Below are 20,880 nucleotides of genomic sequence, written 5' to 3'. Positions count from 1 at the left end.
AATTTTTATCTCGGTAGCTTCCGAATCTCGAATAGTTTTCGAACCGTTTTCGATGGTCGCGAGACCTACGTTCCGAATCGACAGCGTGGAAACGAACGGTTGCCGCCTCTGTTCCTCCTGCACAGCGTTTACTCGATATATGTCCAAAACGCGGGTCTAGCCAGGGACATGTTTCGGGAAGGAGATACTATTCCTTGATCCAAGCGACCTTACGCTCCTCGGCGACCGAGAAAGATAGTTCTGGGACTCTTATCGGCTAGGCATTTCGGACATATATAGAGTAAACACTTTATTGTTATGTTCCGCAAGCGATTCGTTGCAGAATTGAAATTGCGAACTCGAGGACAGCATGAACGCGCGTTCGAGGACCTGTTGAGGATGATGATGTATTTCGACGAACGAATTTCGGAGACGTTCGTTTTGGGCCACCGTGTGACGTTCGTGGGAAAACAATTTCGAGACAACTTGTACCTACATCCTTGTACTCAAGTTGCTTGTCAAATAAATGTTCAACGTAAACTGTTGCGGTTTCTATTCTCCACGGACTGCAAAGTCGAGCAGCACGGTCTTTGTTAGAAGAAAATAAAGGATTTAGGAAAACATGGATTTCATAAGGTCAACGGCGGACCTAACGAAGCTATTCTAACTCCAAACCGAAACATTTCTTCCAACCTAGAATATTTCTCTTCTATATATTCCTTTTCGAGTTATACAGTGACTCCCGCTCATATTCGGACGCTTTTAATATTGCTTTAATATCGCTTTGTTAATATTGGACATTGCGATTTGGATTTTTTTAAGAAGTTAGCACAATTGGTTTGCTACAGGAAAAATTTTTTTACAGAAATTGCAATTGGTGGAAATTGCAGAGAAAATACTAAAAGTTGTATCTTGTAACTTTTTTTATGTGGATTTAAATTTGAAAATTTAGAAAGTACGATTTGTAGATCTGTATGAATTATACGTATTCTGAGAATTTAATAAAAAACCCTGACAAGGCCAAAATTCTGCGATGTTCACCCTTAAGCTTTCATCGTTAAACATTTGTAGCTCATTGCAACGTTTGGATACTCAGAATATTCATTGAATATTCAGAATATGTATAATTGATAAAGATGTACAAAACGTACTTCTTAAATTTTTAATATAAGCCCATATAAAAAAGTTGCAAAATACAACTATTAGTACTTTCTCTGCAATTTCGACTAATTGCAATTTTAATCAAACATTTTTTCCACATTATGTAGTAAACCAATTGTTCTAACCTCTCAAAAAAATTCAAATAGTATAGTCCAACATTGTCAAAGTTATACGATTTTTAAAAGCATCCGAATATTAATGGGAGTCACTGTACATATGAAAATGGCGCAATTTATTGCGCGTACAATACTGAAATGTTTAGTAATTTGTTAAATACAAACAAACTTAATAATGTAAAAAATATTTTGTATGATACAGCAATTTGTAGTGACGCCTTACAGTCGCCATTCGAGTGCCAAGGGTTAATTTTGGAGCCCTGGGCTAACACCGTTTAGGGGCCTGCCCTATTTAGCCAAATTAGCTGAAGTAACAAAATTTTTTCTGTAATTTATTTCTTCTTAAGCTTTCGATTTAAACTGTTTGTATTTTTTTTTTTTTTTACCGCGAAGGGACCGCGGGAGACCCTGGGCTGCAGCTCGTAAAACCCGTACCTGTATCCGTCACTGATAAAGTAGGTAAATAAATGCGAGTCGGCAATTTGACTAACAATGAACAGACGGTGTTCGAAGGTTTCGAGTACAATAAATTTCTTCTTCGAATCCTCCATCCGCCGAATAAGACAATTATGTTCTTATTCAAATGAAAAGCCTTGCGCTAATCTTCCTGAATAAAAGATGAAAGGATTCGTTTTATATCCGTGGAATGATCTTAAATAACCTTTTTTTATCTCGAATATTAAGGTTTCGCACGAACAATGACCGGTTTTTGCAACTTCGTAAGGCTATGACTCGGCAAAAACTTGACGTAAGCAAGATTTACTAGAAAGCTTATTTGTAAAAGGCAAAATGAAAGAATTCGGCAATTATTTTTTCACGTGTCCGACCTTTCCAGCTTCAACAAACAGACGAAAGGACGATTGTCGTCGTCGGAGTGGTGTCATCTGCGTTTGATCATCAGTTGCGCGCGTTACGTCATGGAAGAAGAAGGAACAGCGTGTACCGAGAATGTCAATTAAATCGGGGATGTAACGTGACGTGTTTCACGTCGTGACAGTGAAGTGCGAAGTGTGGTTAATTATGCAAGCGTCCACGGGACACAGGAAGTGAGTGATCCAGTTCGTCAGACAAGGTATGTACTTTACTTTTTCTACCACCATTTTCTCCAATGATGAATTTTTCAAAAATCGAATTCTTTGCGAGAAATATGCTAGCTGATCCGTCAAATCATTTTGTAATTAATAACTCTATTGCCACTGTTACCTCTACAAATTGTTGCAATTATTACAATAATATGTAGGGTAAGGGGGTACAAATTACTGTCCTATATATTAATTGCACTTACTTTTAAAGCAATATTAAAAAAGAGATATATACTATATTAACTAATTTTAATGAGAAAAATTTAATATCTCTTTTCTAATGTTCATTATGCTTTAAAAATAATTATAATCAATATAGTAATATGGTAATAATATAGTATATATAATAATACATATTTAGTATCATTCCCAGAGATTGTTACAAAATCAGAGTAATTCAATTAATGAAAGCGAAACTAGAAATTTTAAATGTATTGCTGTTTTAACCCTTTTGAATTCTAAAGATCTTAATAAAATTCGGTTTATCTGGATATGTCACAATAAAAACGAATGTTTAAACCTAGTCGAAAATCACTGTCAGTCATACGTAGACTGCGGATCTTTATGCAAAATAAAATTTTTATACATCAATTGCAATCTATAGGATCTAAGTAAAAATTTATTTTGGTCATTTGAAGGGTCTATGGTTCGCGTGTTCGTACGAAATGATTTGGTACAAGTTGTAGGTTCTCAGCGTACTTTATTTTCTTTCTCTCGAGCTCGACTCTAAACTCTGTAACGGTCTTTAACCTGGTCTTCAAGTTTACGGAGCTTTTTAAATGTCCCCAAATCGTCCTGATTGGCAGGGGTTGAATTAGCCTTTTTAGACAAAATCAGGCACTTCTTCGGGGACTCCTGCACCCTTGACGCGCTTTCCCTAAACGCGGAGGCGGTGTCGTAAATTTGGTAATGCAGCGGGATTTCCTACGGAAAACTCGAGGTTTATGGTACCCGCGCGATCTGTTGAGGCCGAAGGTAAAAAATCTAATGGCCAATACGTGCCATAACAAAAACTGCTAAGACGAGTAACGGCTTTCTCAAAAACAGCTATGGGGCAACGAGTTCCATAAACTCGCTCGACCATTTGCACGCCAAATGTTGATAATTGTACGTGCCGATGGCCGCTACACGTTAATAATTTTTATATGTCAGAAATAATATATCGACATTGTTAAACTCTTTTAATCTTTTTACTGTTTTGAATTACTCATTTTTGTCATAAATGCATAAAATCCGCAGTTTAGTCATATGTGACTGACAATGATTTTTGACTGGGTTTAGATATTCATTTTTATTATAAGATATCCAGATACACCGAATTTTATTGGTGTCTTTCGAAGTCCAAAGGGTTAAGACAGCATCTCCTATAATACATTTCAAATTTCTAGTTTTGGTTTCATTAATTAAATTACTCTGATTTTTTAAGAATTTCTGGGGTTGATATTATAGTTGATAATGGAGTTTCCATTTCGGAAAAATCATAATGTGTCAAAAATAACATTGGAGGTAAAAGGAAGGAAAAAATTATTACTAGAATAGACTTTTTATTAATTTTCTCATACTATTGTCGCGAGGTGTAGGCGAATATTGTTCGTCTGCGGTTAGCTAGAAAAAATAGCGGTGTATGAAATACACTGTATGTAATAGATACCGATCGCGTGAAATTGCCAGTGGATTTTCCTCATTGTCACTGGCGACGAATCGAAATTCGTGCGAGTCCCGCGACGAACCGGCCAGAGGTATTGACAATGATTCATCAAGGTCTTGTCCGAAGGTGCGCGGTCGTCGTTGTGTTTCGTAATGACTTTAGTTCCGTGTATCAACGGCAACAGGCGGCTAGTTCCGACTCGGGGCGGTTGACCCAACGATCTTGATTAGAACTCTAACAAACACTCGGACATTCTGTTTGAAATTCAACCAACTCTGACGAAACTAGAAATTATGGGACACACAATGGATCCAAAAAGTACACTGAATCTCCCAATTGCCGAAATTCCCTGTTCGAAATTCAACTGACTCTGATGACATTAGAAATTATGGCCCATACAGTGAATCCAAAAAGTACACTATTAATTCCCCAATTTCCGAGAAATTGTCTATACCTTAGTTGCGATAATTTTCAACACTCATTTCTATATAATTTCTACACACATTTTCAAGCACAAAGCGTTTGCTTTTGCCATTCGTCGTCCATTTTTGTGAGGGACCCTATATTAATTATACTTATTTTTAAAGCATGTATTATCGTTAACTCACTAAAATGATTAAAGAAAGAAAGAACTTTTAATTCGGCTCTTATTTGCCGCAGTTTGAGGAAGAAAATATTTAAATTAAAATACAAAAATGGAAATTTTACCGTACATTCTTCAGTAAACTCTTTTGGAATTATGGTCGCCTAATAAATTCTGAGAGTTGCGTGACAATTTTCGTTGCTTTTATACTAACGCCCACAATATTCGCCCCCCGGCCAATCAGCGTGTGTTGCGTTCACCAAGGAGGTGAGAACTGGATTTTTCTTTGTTCGATAAGCATCGATCGTGCATGCAGATATTTTTAGTTAGCTGGCGAGTGTAGTTACAATAAATTGTCTACGATCGGATATCACGTTACCGAATGAACGTAGACAGTTTTTGCTAATATGTCAGGGTTCATGCGAAGATTCTGATCGTTCGGACACGAAGCTGTTCCCATCCAGACTCGGAACGTTTTGTAAACAAGAAACAGTTAATTTGAACACTTTTCCTTCCACTATACTTAACAAATATGACTCATACGATGCAGTCGAGTTCTTCCTTCTCGGAAAAGACCTGCTGACTTTCAACAGTTATGAAAACAATCACAATAGAATTATAGGAACATAATAAATAAATCTTTGAATAAGGAGATCAAATTCTCGATCCATTAACACTAGGTTTGCGGAGCACTAAAACTGACTGTTTTATTTGTGCTTTATAAAAATAGCAAGAATGTGCTGCCCAAATTTTTAGCCATTTCTTTTTAATAACATATACCCAAAGTAATAAATTTGTTGAATTCCTCACAGATGTATCCTCAGAATCTTAACCCTTTGCATTCGGATGCACCCCCTAAGGGGACATTATGAGTCTTCAATCGACGGCTCCGAGTGCAAAGGGTTAATAATTGTAAATTAAAAATATCAGAACCCGTCATTTTGACGGGTCCCGTAAACCTAGTGTTAATTCCAAATCGACTCGAAATTAATTAGCGAAGATGGTTTCGGAGCAGCGCCGTAGGCTTGAAGTACGCGAGGAAAAACGATAAACAAATCTCGACATTTTACAGACGGAACGAATTTTTCCTTCTCTTTGGAAGATTCGCTGTTTTATTATCGCAATTATACGGCATACGAGCATGCACCTTTTTCGCGCGTCGCGCACGAAGGACGCCTTTTTCCCGCTTCCATCGGAGCCTCTGAGAACCTGTATCCTCAAGGTCAGGTTCAACGACTGCCAACTCTAATCGGGCGTGTAAAATAATGTGTTCGTAGGAGAGACGTGAAACGATCGCTAAGTCGCGATCCAATGTGCGAGCGATCGTCGATCGATTCTGGATCATCGATCGATTCTGGATCGTCCGACAAAAGACGAGCCTCGTAGTCGTTTGCGAGGCGTTTTCTCGGTTACGGATCGGCGACTAGTCATTGCCCCGGCTACTCTGGAATTAATGACGATAATGAAACGAAAGAAGAGAAAACAACAGTACTGGAAAAACCCCCGGGATCCGCGTGGATCCTCTTTCTTCGTACGAAAAATACCGGTCCGTGATTATGCAAATTAAGGCCGAGAACCGGTTAGCGTGTTTTAACGAGCGGGCACAGAAAATAAATCTTGCGGACGACCGATTCGCGTCGCAGGGCTCTTAAGCGTAACAAATATAACCAAATAAAGCTTTCCTCGTACAATTTTAGCCCTTTTAACGGTCCCCCACGGTCGACGATAGAATCCGGGCAAATAAACTCGCACCGGTACACGAAAGACACATTACGTGATAAATTAATCAATTTTAATAATAACAGTGCACGACTATTACATAATGATCCGCAATTAATCCCATTAACGTTCCGGTACAGCTCGTTCGATGATTTATTGCGACGAAGCGGAGTAATTGCGGTCTATCTTGTATGCGTTGCTTTGAAATTCGTCGATCTTCGATAACCTTGTATAGTTCTCGTTTGATTACGCGCGGGTGAGAAACTCGCCATCCCGATGCAATCATACACTCAGGGACAAAACGATAGTGTTACATTTTTCACCGTTTTCTGGTCAAAATACATTCTTTATGCCGTTATCAGTTTTACGCTTGAGTATGTATCGTTACTACAGTATGAATGCAAATGTAACGAAGCCTTTTGATCTAGAAATGCTATTACAAATATAACAAAAATAGTATACAAAAATGGCAGACAATTTTAAACCTTCGAATGACCCGAAACAATTCAAGAGGAGTGGAAAAAATTGACTCGGTATGTATAAAAAAATATATAAATATTCTACAGAGAATATTCCATAACCTATAAATAATAATTCTATAAATATAAATATTCGATAATATAATCTGCGACCGCAGATAATAAAATTCGTTCTACACAGCCATGGTTGTCATTAACACTAGGTTTACGGACCACTAAAAATGAGTATTTTACATTACTTTGTAAAAATAAGAAGAATGTGTCTATCCAAGTTTTAAGCCATTTTTTAAATAATGTGTACCTAAAGAAATAAATTTATTCACAATCTCCATAATCGCAAATTAAAAATATTAGAACCCGTCATTTTGGCGGGTGCCGTAAACCTAGTGTTAAATGTAAAAAAGGCGCAACAAAATATTCACTGATTTTTTAATATTTGTGATTTTGTGAAAAAATGTTATTTTCGTCCAGCGAAACTAAACAAGCTAGTAAAGTCTAATTCGATTTTACTTGTATGTGTATGTTGTTAAAAGTATCCTGAAACAATGTATAGAGATACATTTGAATTGCAATATAAAAATCGAATACAATCGTGTAAATCCTAATGTGAGCCATCTTTTTGTCCCGGAGTGTACAAATTGAATCGGGCGATAAGTCGACTAACCTTCGCGAATAAATCGCTCACAACACACGCACACAAAGCCGTCCGACATTGAACGGTAGATTATCATTTCTCTGTTTCTCAGAGTGATCAGTAACTATTTTTTTTTTTTTGTTGCTTTTTGAGGAATACCTCTAACGATATCGCGACGATTACCGATCGCGGTGTTTCCGCCCACGCCAGGCTAACGTTATCTCATACAGGATACGCATACAGGTACGTATACATATATAGTTCAGAATTTATAAACTGCGGCTAATAGTCAGTCGGGAGTTTATAATCGCGCGGCGCAAAGTACTAGGTGGAATTTCAGAGTCAGAACTAGCAACTCCGGAACCGATCCCCGGTTTCGAACCGGGAATCCCGCGCGATGACTCATTTGGTCTCTGGAAAATATCTCAATTTCATTGATATTCAAGTGACCTCGTCATCCAGCCATTGTCAATAGATCATCGGCGCATTTGGAAACCATAATTGGGGCTCGAGTCTATTGTTTAGTGTTTCTCGAACAGTTCCAATCTCGAATGGAGACGTTCAATTAACCATCTTCAAGCTTTTTGACATTTCGCTGCCGAACCATCGATAAATGTGAACAATTGTTTACAAAATATTGAATTTTAAAATTAATTCTAAATATTTTCAATAATTCAAATTATAATATTAATTTAAAGTTTATCCCTTAAATTATTTGTACGTATATTAAAATAAATATATGTATTAAATTCATTTCTAAAAAAACTAGACATCTGTAAACTCGTATGAACAAAATGTTCTTAATAATTAGACTTAATACCACCGAATGACGAGAATTTAAAGAATTTTCAGAAATTCGGGATATAGAGAGGGAAATTTTGTAATGCAAACTTTTTTTATATCGGTGAAGAGATTTTATCGTTTCGGAGATTTCAAGGTCGCCTTGATGTCTTTAAACGGAATAGCCTACCTAGTGTTTTGCGAATCATTGGAATATCAAATTCTACGTAAAAGAGTATTGACCTTTATATGTCCTACATCTAATAGTTCACAAAATATTAGCGAAATAATTTTCCATATGTGTTCACCTGCATTCAATTTGAGGGACATCAGTTTGAGTATCTAATGGCTTAGGTAATTTTTATTTTGCACAGAGTACCGCGGTCTAATTATTTGAAATACCTTTTTGAAGATTCCAAAATATACGTGCGTACGTAAAAACAGTTTTTGGACGGAGCAAGAGAGCACAAAATGATCAAAAACTATGTAGTTCCTTAACTATACTTCTACTGAACACGGTAATATATAATCTATTTAGCATATTCTCAGACTAAACGGATATTTCGAGTCCAGTTCGATAAGCATTTCAGAAAATATTCAAATGACAAATACATTATAGAATTGTAATTTATTTTTTTTTCGAATTCGAAATATATTTAGATATTCGATTGTTACGAATACCTTGGTATTTTGCATTTAATAATATTATGGAATGTGAAATACGTATTCAATGAAAGTATTATTGAAGTGTAATTTATTTTTTTTTGCTTTTTTCGAGTGCGAAATATATTTGGATATTAGATTGTTATGAATACCTTGGTATTTTGTGTTTAATCATTTATGGAGTGTGAAATACTTATTCAATGAAAGTATTGTCGAATTGTAATTTATTTTTTTGTTTTTTTCGAGTGCGAAATATATTTGGATATTAGATTGTTATGAATACCTTGGTATTTTGTGTTTAATCATTTATGGAATGTGAAATACGTATTCAATGAAAGTATTGTCGAATTGTAATTTATTTTTTTGTTTTTTTCGAGTGCGAAATATATTTGGATATTAGATTGTTATGAATACCTTGGTATTTTGTGTTTAATCATTTATGGAGTGTGAAATACGTATTCAATGAAAGTATTGTCGAATTGTAATTTATTTTTTTGTTTTTTTCGAGTGCGAAATATATTTGGATATTAGATTGTTATGAATACCTTGGTATTTTGTGTTTAATCATTTATGGAGTGTGAAATACGTATTCAATGAAAGTATTGTCGAATTGTAATTTATTTTTTTGTTTTTTTCGAGTGCGAAATATATTTGGATATTAGATTGTTATGAATACCTTGGTATTTTGTGTTTAATCATTTATGGAGCGTGAAATACGTATTCAATGAAAGTATTACGGCATTTCGCGCGTATTTCAATTACGAAACCATTCGACGGTGTCCATTACTGTTCGAGCTCCGATCGAATTCGAAGGGGGACCATTCCGAGAAATTGTAAATACATATTTTACAGACTTTTCTTCTCCGTTTCCTTCTGAAGAATAGTTCCTTGACCCACTATAAAGATTTGCTGGAATCGGCCAAGATCGTTCTCGTTGGTGGGGAACAACGGACACGGGATCGTAATCTTGTTTATTCCGGCGAGAACGCGTCGGAATTTTCAATAGACGAGTTCATTGGTTTTCCCCCGACTTTGTATGGCGTCCCCGGATCACTCGATCGGCAGCCGTGCGTGTTCCCCGTGTAATTAACGGGAAACACAGTTGAGAATCAGTAATTCCACTTTTTCCCATTCCGGTTTGGTCTATTAATAACTGTATACACAAGTTTCTCTCGCGCACGACAGTTATATGATTTATCTTCCATCTTGACGTATGCAAATACAATTAACCGATCAAAAATCTCTATAAAACTACAATTTTAATCATTCCTTCTTAGTACACCTTGAAAACCAAGGATCGAAATGGTTGCAAAATTCTTTAATAGGCTCTATTCGAAGCATGGACCAGGAATCGTTAAAAAAAAATGGATAAAATAATATAATCTGCATCGGTATAATATTTAATGAACCGAATGCAAAAACATTCCGATACTATTTTTTCAAATCTTAATTTTAATAAATATTTATGTATTCATTAACTACTATAAACTTCCATTTATTCTTCCGTTCGAAAATTTTACGATCATGAAGGGGCATATTTTATACCTACGTGTATAAAAAACAAGAATTTTTCAACTAATTTATCGTCATGGATCAGTTAATAGTTATTACAAAAAATTTGCATTAAGTTTAGTCTATAAATAAATCATTTTTTATAACTGAACTTACAGTTTTGTTCATATTACAAACGCCAACTAATTTTTCAACAATAATTCTAACTACGATAATAAGCGAGACAGAGAAGAAGTGAACAGATCAAGCAATGTACTAATGTTTATCCACAAATGTTTATCCACAAATGTTTATTCACAAATGTTCATGCAATTACGTAAGCATTCCGGTAAACACGTGAATGCCATCCATAAAAATCTAATTATCTAACACCAATGACGGCAGCGCAACTTTTTGAAATTATCGTTTACATTTTTATTAATTCTTACTGTTCCCCGTAACGTTTCATTCGATGTTAAACGGTAACCCGTCATTCTCAAGTGTTTTGATGATTATACACGCGTTCTCTGTCTACGTATAGTTCGCCGTATTCTGCGGAGATTTTCATGACATTGTGTTGTTCTCCTACGCGCCGATTGCTCATCGATATTAAGAGACGCATCACGCCGGATTACTACTCAACATTGTAATATTTGTACGTTAATTTCCATCTGAAGACCGTCTTTCGTTTTTTTAGACGATCATTTTTGGACAAATTGATCGGGGCTTACGTAAGCAACAGGAACTGAACGCCTAACCGTTGCCGCGATCGACGTTCTTCAACCGTGCATTATTAAACACGTGTATATAACCATATGTTTTTATCCATATCATTAGACTTCTTTTATGAAAATTTGGCGTGACAAAACATTAGGCCGAAGTTCCGAAAATCGGTCAAATCGGATCGAGCTTAAATTTTGCACGTAGCCTCATTTTGCGTTAAAAATATGTTACTCGAAAGGATTTTTCGGCGGCTCGACGAAAATTTTTTTTCGTATTAGTAGCATTTTCTACCTTACCGACGAATATTGGTTAGGTCTGGGACCCAGACTCCGGGTAAGGGTGTGTGCACATTTTAATGTTCTTGTACATTTAAAACACTAACGAATTTGATTCTCGAGAGTGACTTGCAACAGTTTTACACTGAAATGGACACGCACCCTTCGGTTTGGGGTTGAGACGGATGCAGGAGGAGGGGCTCCGTCCTAAAACACGAGTTCCGTTAATTAAAAAGGGCAGAATTCTCTGTAGTGAATGTGCTATAAGGTAGGAAATGATAGCAGTATGATAAAACGATGTTTTCGAGTCGCCAAAAATCCTTTTGGGAAACGTATTTTTAATGCAAAATGCAAACGGGGAAAAAGGCAAAAATGGGAAAAGTGAAAAAGAATGAAAAAGAAAAAGAATGGGAAAAAGTGGAATTACTGATTCTCAACTGTGTTTCCCGTTAATTATACGGGGAATGCCTATTTACCAAATTTCAGCTCAATTGGACTTGACCGATTTTCGGCACTCTAGCATTACGTTAAGAGTGCAGAAAAATATTTTCGGTGTTTTTCCCATTCTTCCCCGCGTCGTGCGTTCCAACTTCCCCAAAACGTAACGAATTTCCCCCCGATTTCCGATTGTTTGGGCGAAAACGAGATAGAGGAGCGCGTGATAATCGGCAGTAATACACGAGGATGAAAAAAAAAAGATGGCAAGGCGATTCGCCGAAGCGATCAGACCTTGATAGCGCCGGTTTCATCCCGTCCGGGAAAAGTATTGTCTTCCCACGGCGTGACGCTCTCCCAGCTTCCCGAGGTCCTCGTGTCGGACATCTGACACGATTTTAAGGTAATTAGATGATCAACTGGTACCGATTTATGTTTTTTTTTTATTCAGGAAATCTCGTAAGAGATTTATTAGAACATTAGTAACAAACGAAATCGTAGTACACAGAGCGAGAGACACGCACACGCTTAAACTAAGGGTATAATAATATTTCATTTCCATTTTTGTTTTTAAACGCGCAGGTTACAATTTTTTAAGGAAAACGGACTTTGACATTGGGACCAGCCAGAAACATAGTAACGTCCGGAGGCATAGAGTGGCGGAGGGCCCAGGCGCGTTCATCGCCGGCCAATTATTGGCCGACGTAAAATCCGCCGGTGTCCCGTATATAAGTTGTTGTCTCGTTCAAGAGCCTCAGTCGTTCTTGACTCTTCGACCACGGTGATTACCGACCTGTAAACAGTTGTCGAGAAAATTAACGAACACGTTTTCGTGCGTGCTTGTCGACCGTGTCCGAAGAGCAACATGAAGTTCTTGAAGTGTCTTGTGCCGGTGGTATTACTACTGTCTGCCGCGAACTGTCACCCTAGACCCGGTGAGTTTTCCCTTCGTTCGCGAAATAATAATTCTCCGCATCGATTGCAACAAGCAGGAGCCACATGGAAATGTTTTTCTTCATAATTTTAGTACCCTGAAGGCAATACGAATTGATATTCTTAACGGTAACCATATTACGATCGGTTTTACATTTTTTAATTCCGTTAGCAATTATTAAGTAAATTTGAGAGAAATCCGAATAAAATCAGTCTTGTAATTTTTATACGAGAACGCGTAGTAGTCATATTTTGTGCTCGGTACAGACAGTGTCAAATTACTTTAATCTTTTTACTGTATGAAATCTTATCTACTCGATTTTGCCATGAATGCATAAAATTTACAATCTAGGCTAAGGGACTCGATTACTGTGCCCGTATTAATTGGACATATTTTTAAAGCTTAATAAATATTAAAAAAGAGATATGCAGCATATAGATTAACTGATTTTTAATAATTATTATGCTTTAAATATATTAAAGCATAGTATATGTTAAAAAAGAGATATATAACACATAAATCAACTGATTTTTAATATTTATTATGTTTTAAAAATAAGTATAATTAATATAGGCACAGTAATTGGTACTCCCACAGTAATTTGGTCCCTTAACGTTCTTCGGTTTAAATCTTTGTTTTCGAGGGAAACGAGTTTGAGAATAAAAAAGGCTCGCGTGCTCTAGTATTTATATTTACACGTAACCGGATAGGTCATGATCAAACTCATCATCTGAAACTCCATTTTCTCGTGAACGAGGTGACAGACAAAAGAATGTTAGTTCTTTCTTTCGACTTGTTTTGTCATTTAGAATTGCCAGCTGGTCGCATGCGCCATGATTCAGGATTTAATTATTCCGTGAACTGGGAAAGACCAGCGAGTTTCTCCTAATTCAAATGATAATTCTTTCGCTTTATTGTGTCGTGGTTTTTCACCTATATCTATAACTGTATCTATAACTATAATTATACTATATTATAATAACTATAATATAGTAGTTTAAAATGTGCTTTCATTATGACGAAATTTTGGATAAATCGATAAAAAGTTACAGCTGTGAACAGCAGATTCCCTGAAGTTGTTGTGGGTTAGATGGCGGTTCGATAAAATTCTAGAACTGTTAATCGAATACAATATATAACTAGACAGCGGATTTTATGCATTTATGACAAAAATGAGTAGGCGTAATTTAAAGTAGTAAGAACATTAGAAAAATTTGAAGGTACAGTTATATTATTTTCAACCTATTAAACATATTGGGAAAGAAAATAAACTTCTATTTCGTTCCTGTTTGATGCAATTCAGATAGAAAATTTTGATTTTGCTCAAAGATCCGCTGTCTATATATAACTGATAACCTGTGAACTCTTCGCGTGTAAAATAATTGCCAGCCAAAAGTTCGACAATTGACCATAATTGATAAAAGTTAAATGCAGTTTCCCTTTCAAATTTCAATTGAATAACATCTGTCTGTTATCGTGATTACTTGGGAATACCGTGACATAGATACAAAAGCTTTAGGCTGTATTTAATCACCGGAATAACCATGAAAAATGTTGTAAATTTTGAAGTAGGTCTACTCGGGGAAATAGCCAACCATGGAATCGGCTTGCTGGACCCATTAGGACTCTTCCATAAAGACAAAGGCAACCGAGCGACGAGCAACGCGCAAACGTTCGGCAGCAACTTCAATTTGGGACCACTTTCATTTTCGTCGTCATCGTCATTGGCAACGGCCTCCGCCCAGGGCGACGGGACAGGTTCGGCCAATGCCAAAGCGAATTCCGAAGCCTTCTCCAACGGAGGGTACAGCGGGGCGAATGCTGGAGCATCGGCAACGGCTAATGCTCAAGGTATTTGTCAAAACTTGCTACCGAGCATAATTTTACCACGGCATTTGCAGCCCGAAGTACTCTGACCTTTTCCACTCCGTTCAAAATTCAACGATATATCGAATACGCGCGCTTTTACATGAAAATCGTTTGACGCGTCTGATCGTGGCCAACCAATTCTACTTCCTGCGTGTACCGAAGCACGTGAACCTGACGGTTCGTTAAAATCGATTTTCTCGAAAGCAAGGAGTCAAACAAAAAAATTTTATTCTTCTTTGTCGATTTATTTATTACATTTAGAATCACCCCCTTCCACTTGTACCACGATTTCCAGCCCACCCTGTATAACAATGAATGTTTTAACCAGTTAAGCGCGTTTGACGTGTATAGACGTCAATCCAAAACTCTATTGCGGTGCGGTTAATGAATTGTTGATATCTTATCGAATAAAAATGTTATTCTTTCTCATTTTGCTTTACTTTTTTCGTAAGATTTATAATAGCGGCATTTGGCCTGCGTTCGACGTGTATCTTTAAAATTAAACTCCGCAGTTAACTGGTTAAAGCAAAGCTTTTTGTGCAAACTTATATTAAAAATACCCGGAGTGTAAAAGGCCAGTGTACTGAATGGACTATGGCTATTTATGCACATGTACCCATCTATAGTCGAACACCGAGAAGCTTCTATTCAGAGCTCCCACCGAGGAAGCTGCCATTACAAACACAAAATTTCCCACAAGTTTCTATTTTATTTTTATTTTTTCAATTTACTCACATGCTGCAAACACACGAGGCTCTGCAGTGCCGTATCAATTTTTGAACAACTCCCCGCGACCGTTTCGCAAACCAATCGGTTGGTCAAAGGAACATCGTTGCACGCGTTCCCCTAATCTCGAGAGTCCAGACTACCGGGGCGTGTGCCGTTTCGACAATCTGAGAAACGAGAACAACCGTCGAATCTCGCGGGGCCATAACGAGCGTTGCATTTTCTTTTGCGCGTAGGTGTGGGTGGTTCTACGGGACCATACTACAATTCGAACACCGGTGGCGTCTACAATGGCGGTTATAACGGTGGTTACAACTACGGTCGACATGGTTCTCGGCATCACAATGCCAACGCCGGTTCTCACTCGAGTGGGAACGCGGATTACGGTGCGCAGGCTGGCGCCGGTGCAGGAGCGAACGCAGGTTCGGGTGGTGCATACGCTGGCGCTGAAGCCGGCGCGCATGGTACTGCACACGGTGGTGCATACGCAGGTGCATCTGCTGGGGCAGGCTATGGCGCCTCGAACCCCAACACCAACGTGAACGTAAACACGAACACGAACGTGAACACGAACACGAACGTGAACACCTTGGCGAACACGAACACGAACGCGAACACCTTGGCGAACACGAACGTGAACACCTTGGCGAACACGAATGTGAACACCTTGGCGAACACGAACGTGAACACCTTGGCCAACACGAACGTGAACACCTTGGCAAACACGAATACGAACGCCAACACGAACGCGAACACCAACGTGAACACCAACGTGAACACCGTCGTGAACACGAACACCGGCGCGAGACCACTGACCAACTACTACCCCTCTGGGAACGTCCAAGCTAACGCTGGTGCTATCGCTGGTGCTAACGCTGGTGCTAACGCGATCGCTAACGGTGGAACGAGCGTGATTCCCGAGAGGCAGTACTCATCCTTCAATCCTGGCGTGGGCCAAGGACCTCCGAGGTATCCCGTGTACCACAGAGAGCCGGACGTGGTCCACCCCGTTCCCTACCCCGCTCCCAGACCCTCGATGATGCCTTATCCGCGACCGGAAGTTATGGTCACCCATCCCTATCCTTATCCTAGACCGATGCCCAATCTGCCACCACCGGGTCCTCCTCCGCACAACAACGGAGACACGGTGATACCAGTCGTGGTCGTGGATGGTCCGCCGTTTGGTAGGCCCATGCAAAGGCCGAGACCGATGCACCGTCCGAAACCGAAGTACGAGCCGTTGCACATCGTGGTGGTCGATAGCACGGAGCCGCAGGGCCAAGGTGAGCCGCGGATCTCGATCGCACGACCTTGATCAATGCACGACCGCGGGCTTTGCTCGGATGCACGAAGAACGAGAAAGCATGGGAATGTTGTTGTTGTTGTTGTTGTTGTTGTATTCTTCTTCGTCGGCACTCACGGATTGCGATTCTGTTTGCACCGCCAGACTCTTCTCTGTCAGCCATCTTTTTTCTCTTGTCGATCGGGAATCGCATCGATGCATCGTCACTGCAAATATATGTATACACACATACGTACATACACAGGCACGCACACGTCGAGAACTTCTTCCTTTTCTTTTTCCAGAGACTAATACTATTAAAAACGTATATGTATGTGAACCGCGTGATGTAGTTCTTGCTGGCCAGGTAATCGTAGGTAGAGGACAACCGGGGAGATTTATCACGTTTCTCCTTTGCCGCTGTGTTTCTTCTCCATTAACATTTAACACGGCACTTCCTGATATCTGAATTGACTGCTCTTATTGATCTCGAGTAGACGTAGCCGCGGTAGAATGATCTCTTAGTCCCGACTCTCGAACTATCACACGTGCCGCACATTGTTTCTCTGTCGCCGATGACCAATTCAGAGGAATCCGAGGGTATCTTCGTTGCAACTTACTGGAATTTTATTCAGCAGGTGCATTCGGGAAAGGAGGATACTACGGGCCAACCGGACAGCAACCCGGTGCCGGGAACATTTACCCGTCGGGAGCCAATGCCAACGCCAATGCCTTTGCCAATGCCAACGCGAACGCGAACGCAAACGCAAACGCCGCCGCCAATGCCGCGAATGGAGTCCGTTATACGCCGGGTTACGGTCAGCCAGGACAGTATCCTTCCGGTGGTGGTGCATCGTCGTACCCTATCGGATCCGGCAATCCTTTCCTCCAAGGATCGGCTCAAGCTAACGCCGCTGCCATCAGCAACGCGAACGGAAACGCCGCGCAAGGCCCAGGATATTATCAAACCAGTCAACCTGCTGTCGTTCCTGTTGGCGTTCCGAGTGTTCCCATCGGTGGAAGTAATCCTTTCCTTTCCGGAGGTGCTGCGAACGCGAACGCAAACGCAGCTGCGAACGCGAACGCAGCTGCGAACGCCAATGCCAACGCTGGCGCAACTCCGACTATAACGGTGCAACCGCAAAATCCTTTCTTGGACGGCGGTGCACCGAACGGTAACGGCCCGGCAAAATCTCCAGGACTCGAACACGTAGTGATCAGCGATGGAAGGCCGGTAGGTGGCCAGATCAATGGACCACAAATATCTAACACGTATCCGGGTCAATTAACGGGTCCAGGAAAGTACGTCGTCCCAGGTAGCTACGGTCCGACTTCCGGCTCGGCCGGAGGTTCCGCGAACGCAAACGCGGCAGCGAACACCGTGGGTTCAAACGGCGGGTATGGTCAGCCGATCAAGTCTACGCCGATCTATGGATCCGGAACGTCCGGCGCCAACGCCATAAGCAACGCCGGAAGCGTCGGATCCAATAATTACGGAGGAGCCACTAGGGCCCCCCCTGTACTGATCATCCCCAATCTTCCGGGTTACGGAGAAAACGCTGGTTCAGCCGGAGCTAACGGTAAAGCCGACGGGGCAGCCAACGGAGGGGGCAGTATATTTGGTAATTATGGAGGATCAACCGGAGGATCCGGAAGCTCTAATGCTAAAGCTGACGCTGCAGCTAATGCTGGAAGCAGCGGATTCGGCGGCTCCGGTCCCGGTTACTCTGGATCGAATTTTGGAGGATCCGGTGGTGCTAATACCGGAAGTACTGGGTTCGGTGGCTCCGGCGCAGGTTACCTCGGATCGAATCTTGGAGGATCTGGAAGTTCTAATGCTAAAGCCGACGCAGCAGCTAATGCTGGAACCAAGGGATTCGGCGGATCCGGCCCTGGTTACTCTGGATCGAATTTTGGAGGGTCCGGCGGTGCTAATACCGGAAGTACTGGGTTCGGTGGCTCCGGTGCTGGTTACCTTGGATCGAATCTTGGAGGATCTGGAAGTTCGAATGCTAAAGCCGACGCAGCAGCTAACGCTGGAGGCAGCGGATTCGGCGGCTCCGGTCCTGGTTACTCTGGATCGAATTTTGGAGGATCCGGCGGTGCTAACACCGGAAATACTGGGTTCGGTGGATCCGGCGCTGGTGGTTACAATCTTGGAGGATCCGGAAGTTCTAGTGCTAAAGCCACCGCAGTGGCCAATGCTGGGAGCAGCGGATCAGGAGGCGGTTTGGGAGGATACAATGGCGGTCTTTCGGGAGGACTGAGCGGAGGATCCGCTGGTGCCAACTCGGGTGGCAACGTCAAAGGATCCGGCGGATCAGGAATCTACGGACAAGGTAGGTCACGACTTTTGATTCATCCGGATACACGATGAAACTGAATCGCATCTCGTTATGTTCCTCCCGCAGACTATGACGCAACGACTTCGGCTATGATCGACGGCATCGAGTCTGGATTGATCATCATTAAATAATTGCTCTTCCTTCTTCAGGATCGTACGGCGGCTCCTCCAACGCCGTTTCCAACGCCAACTCTAACAGCTTCGCGAGCGGCGGCGGCTCGGCTACCAGCTCCAGCAAGTCTTCGGCATTCACTTCCGGAAGCGGATCGGCGAACGCGAACGCGCAAGCGTCGAGCAGCGCTTTCTCAACGGGCAGCAAGAGTTCGGCATCCAGCTCGGCGTCTGCTGGCGCAAACACCGACGACATCCTGATTTTCAACAAATGATTCACGACCACACCGTCCCCGTAAAAGGTTCATCCGTGAGGCAACCCGACGCCATTGATGTGCCATCACTCCGAAGATCTTAGATACGTTCGTTCGACTTGCGGGAATGTGATTTATACAATGTTTTTTGTAACTCGTGTCTTAGACTTTTTACGCATCTGCCGACGCGTCGAGTGTCGTAGGAATCGGGCGAGGAAACGCCGAGCTGTGTTTACTATTAACGGTCAGATAATAGTTTACTCATCGAAGCGTAATCAATATTTCTTACGTAATATTTTACTACGCTTCAATTTTCGGATGAAGATTCTATTGCAACGAAACCGAGTTCCTTCGACACTCGATTTGTAAATATACATGCCTCGAATGTTCCGACCGATTGTTCTACAATGATCATTGCCAGACGAACTAGGATCCCCATCGAATGATCGGGAGCTGTTTTCGAATCACTTTTTAAAATGCCTTAGCCTCGAGCACTTTTGACATGATCTTCCAAGGAGATCGAACACATGGGTAATACTCTGACTCTAATGTATAAGTACGTAGTTATAGCATACGGATTAGATTGTAAAGTTAGGCGAATTTTTTCGGACAACATTGCGCGGAATAAAATGGATCGCATTGATTCCCGAAATTTTATTCAGCAGTGAACCAAGATTACTTATTTGCAGAGAGCTTGTTTTTGTTGCGAGGAGCTTGCAGCATCCGATGACGCGCGATGCGTTGTTGTTGCAGCTAGATCAAAAGGTGTATAGGTCATAGTAATCGACAGAATCGCGAGAAATTTCTCTGATCTCTTTCCCGGAGACTCGTGGATTCGCGAGCGTACTTGAAATTTGTACAGATTATGTGAACGGCGCAAAACTTGAAAGAGAATTTCCGTTTTAGTCCGTGAAACGATAAACAACGCTCGAATGAAATTAAAGGAGACATTGGAATTCGATGAAGTCCTTGATGAAGACACACCGTTTCGTTCCGTCAATTTCCATTTCAGCGACACCACCAGGTAATTTTCGCGCAATTACCGATAATCAGTTTCGCATCGATGAACATTTATTTCGCGTCTTCGCGGAATTCCAGTCTATTATCATGTCTTATCACACCGTTGAGGACGTAGGATCCCCACCTCTGCCTTTGACTCTGTCGCTCTCTTACGCAATAAACATATTACTGCGTTCTCTGTGAATCGTAGGAACTTAATAAACTATGATTTTTCTATCAAATTGCTCGAATCTTTCAGTAATACCAGCGGATCGTCCTTTTTGTACCGGTACAACCAAATGACAGAAAAAAGGAAACAATACTAAGGATAAATCTAAGGATAAATTTTAAATATTTTCATTTATTACATAAATTCACATAGACTTTCGTTTACAAATACGTAGATCTACAGAAACAAAATATTTAAGCGAATCGTATTAATCGGAGGCTCTGTTATAATTCTTTATTCTTGATTTAGCGTGTAAATATGCAAAGGCAATTGAAGATTGCATTTTAAAATTAATTTACAATTAATCCCTTTTAAAATTAATTTAAATTGATTAAAATCAAAAAGAATTCACCTCCGCTAAAAT

At 40.4% G+C, this 20,880-nt stretch overlaps 1 protein-coding gene across 4 annotated transcripts; it reads left to right on the top strand.

The window, feature by feature from the left end:
- Positions 1 to 12,443: 12,443 nt before the first annotated feature.
- Positions 12,444 to 20,529, top strand: LOC143361790 (uncharacterized). Of its 4 annotated transcripts, none has more exons than XM_076801444.1 (5): positions 12,444 to 12,703; positions 14,272 to 14,553; positions 15,534 to 16,580; positions 17,215 to 18,918; positions 18,991 to 19,129. In XM_076801444.1, the coding sequence occupies exons 1-5, from the start codon at positions 12,634 to 12,636 to the stop codon at positions 19,053 to 19,055; spliced, it is 3,168 nt and encodes a 1,055-aa protein (XP_076657559.1). In that variant the 5' UTR covers positions 12,444 to 12,633; the 3' UTR covers positions 19,056 to 19,129. The 4 variants fall into 4 exon arrangements, with proteins under 4 accessions (XP_076657559.1, XP_076657558.1, XP_076657555.1 ...); XM_076801443.1 differs by having other exon boundaries at positions 12,450 to 12,703; positions 17,218 to 18,918; positions 19,074 to 20,529; XM_076801440.1 differs by having other exon boundaries at positions 12,451 to 12,703; positions 19,074 to 20,529.
- Positions 20,530 to 20,880: the final 351 nt, after the last annotated feature.

The sequence above is a fragment of the Halictus rubicundus genome, chromosome 15 (assembly GCF_050948215.1).
Source record: "Halictus rubicundus isolate RS-2024b chromosome 15, iyHalRubi1_principal, whole genome shotgun sequence".
Taxonomy (NCBI): Eukaryota; Metazoa; Arthropoda; class Insecta; order Hymenoptera; family Halictidae; genus Halictus; species Halictus rubicundus.
The sequence above is the reverse complement of the archived record's forward strand: the minus strand, read 5'-3'. Positions and strand labels throughout refer to the sequence as shown.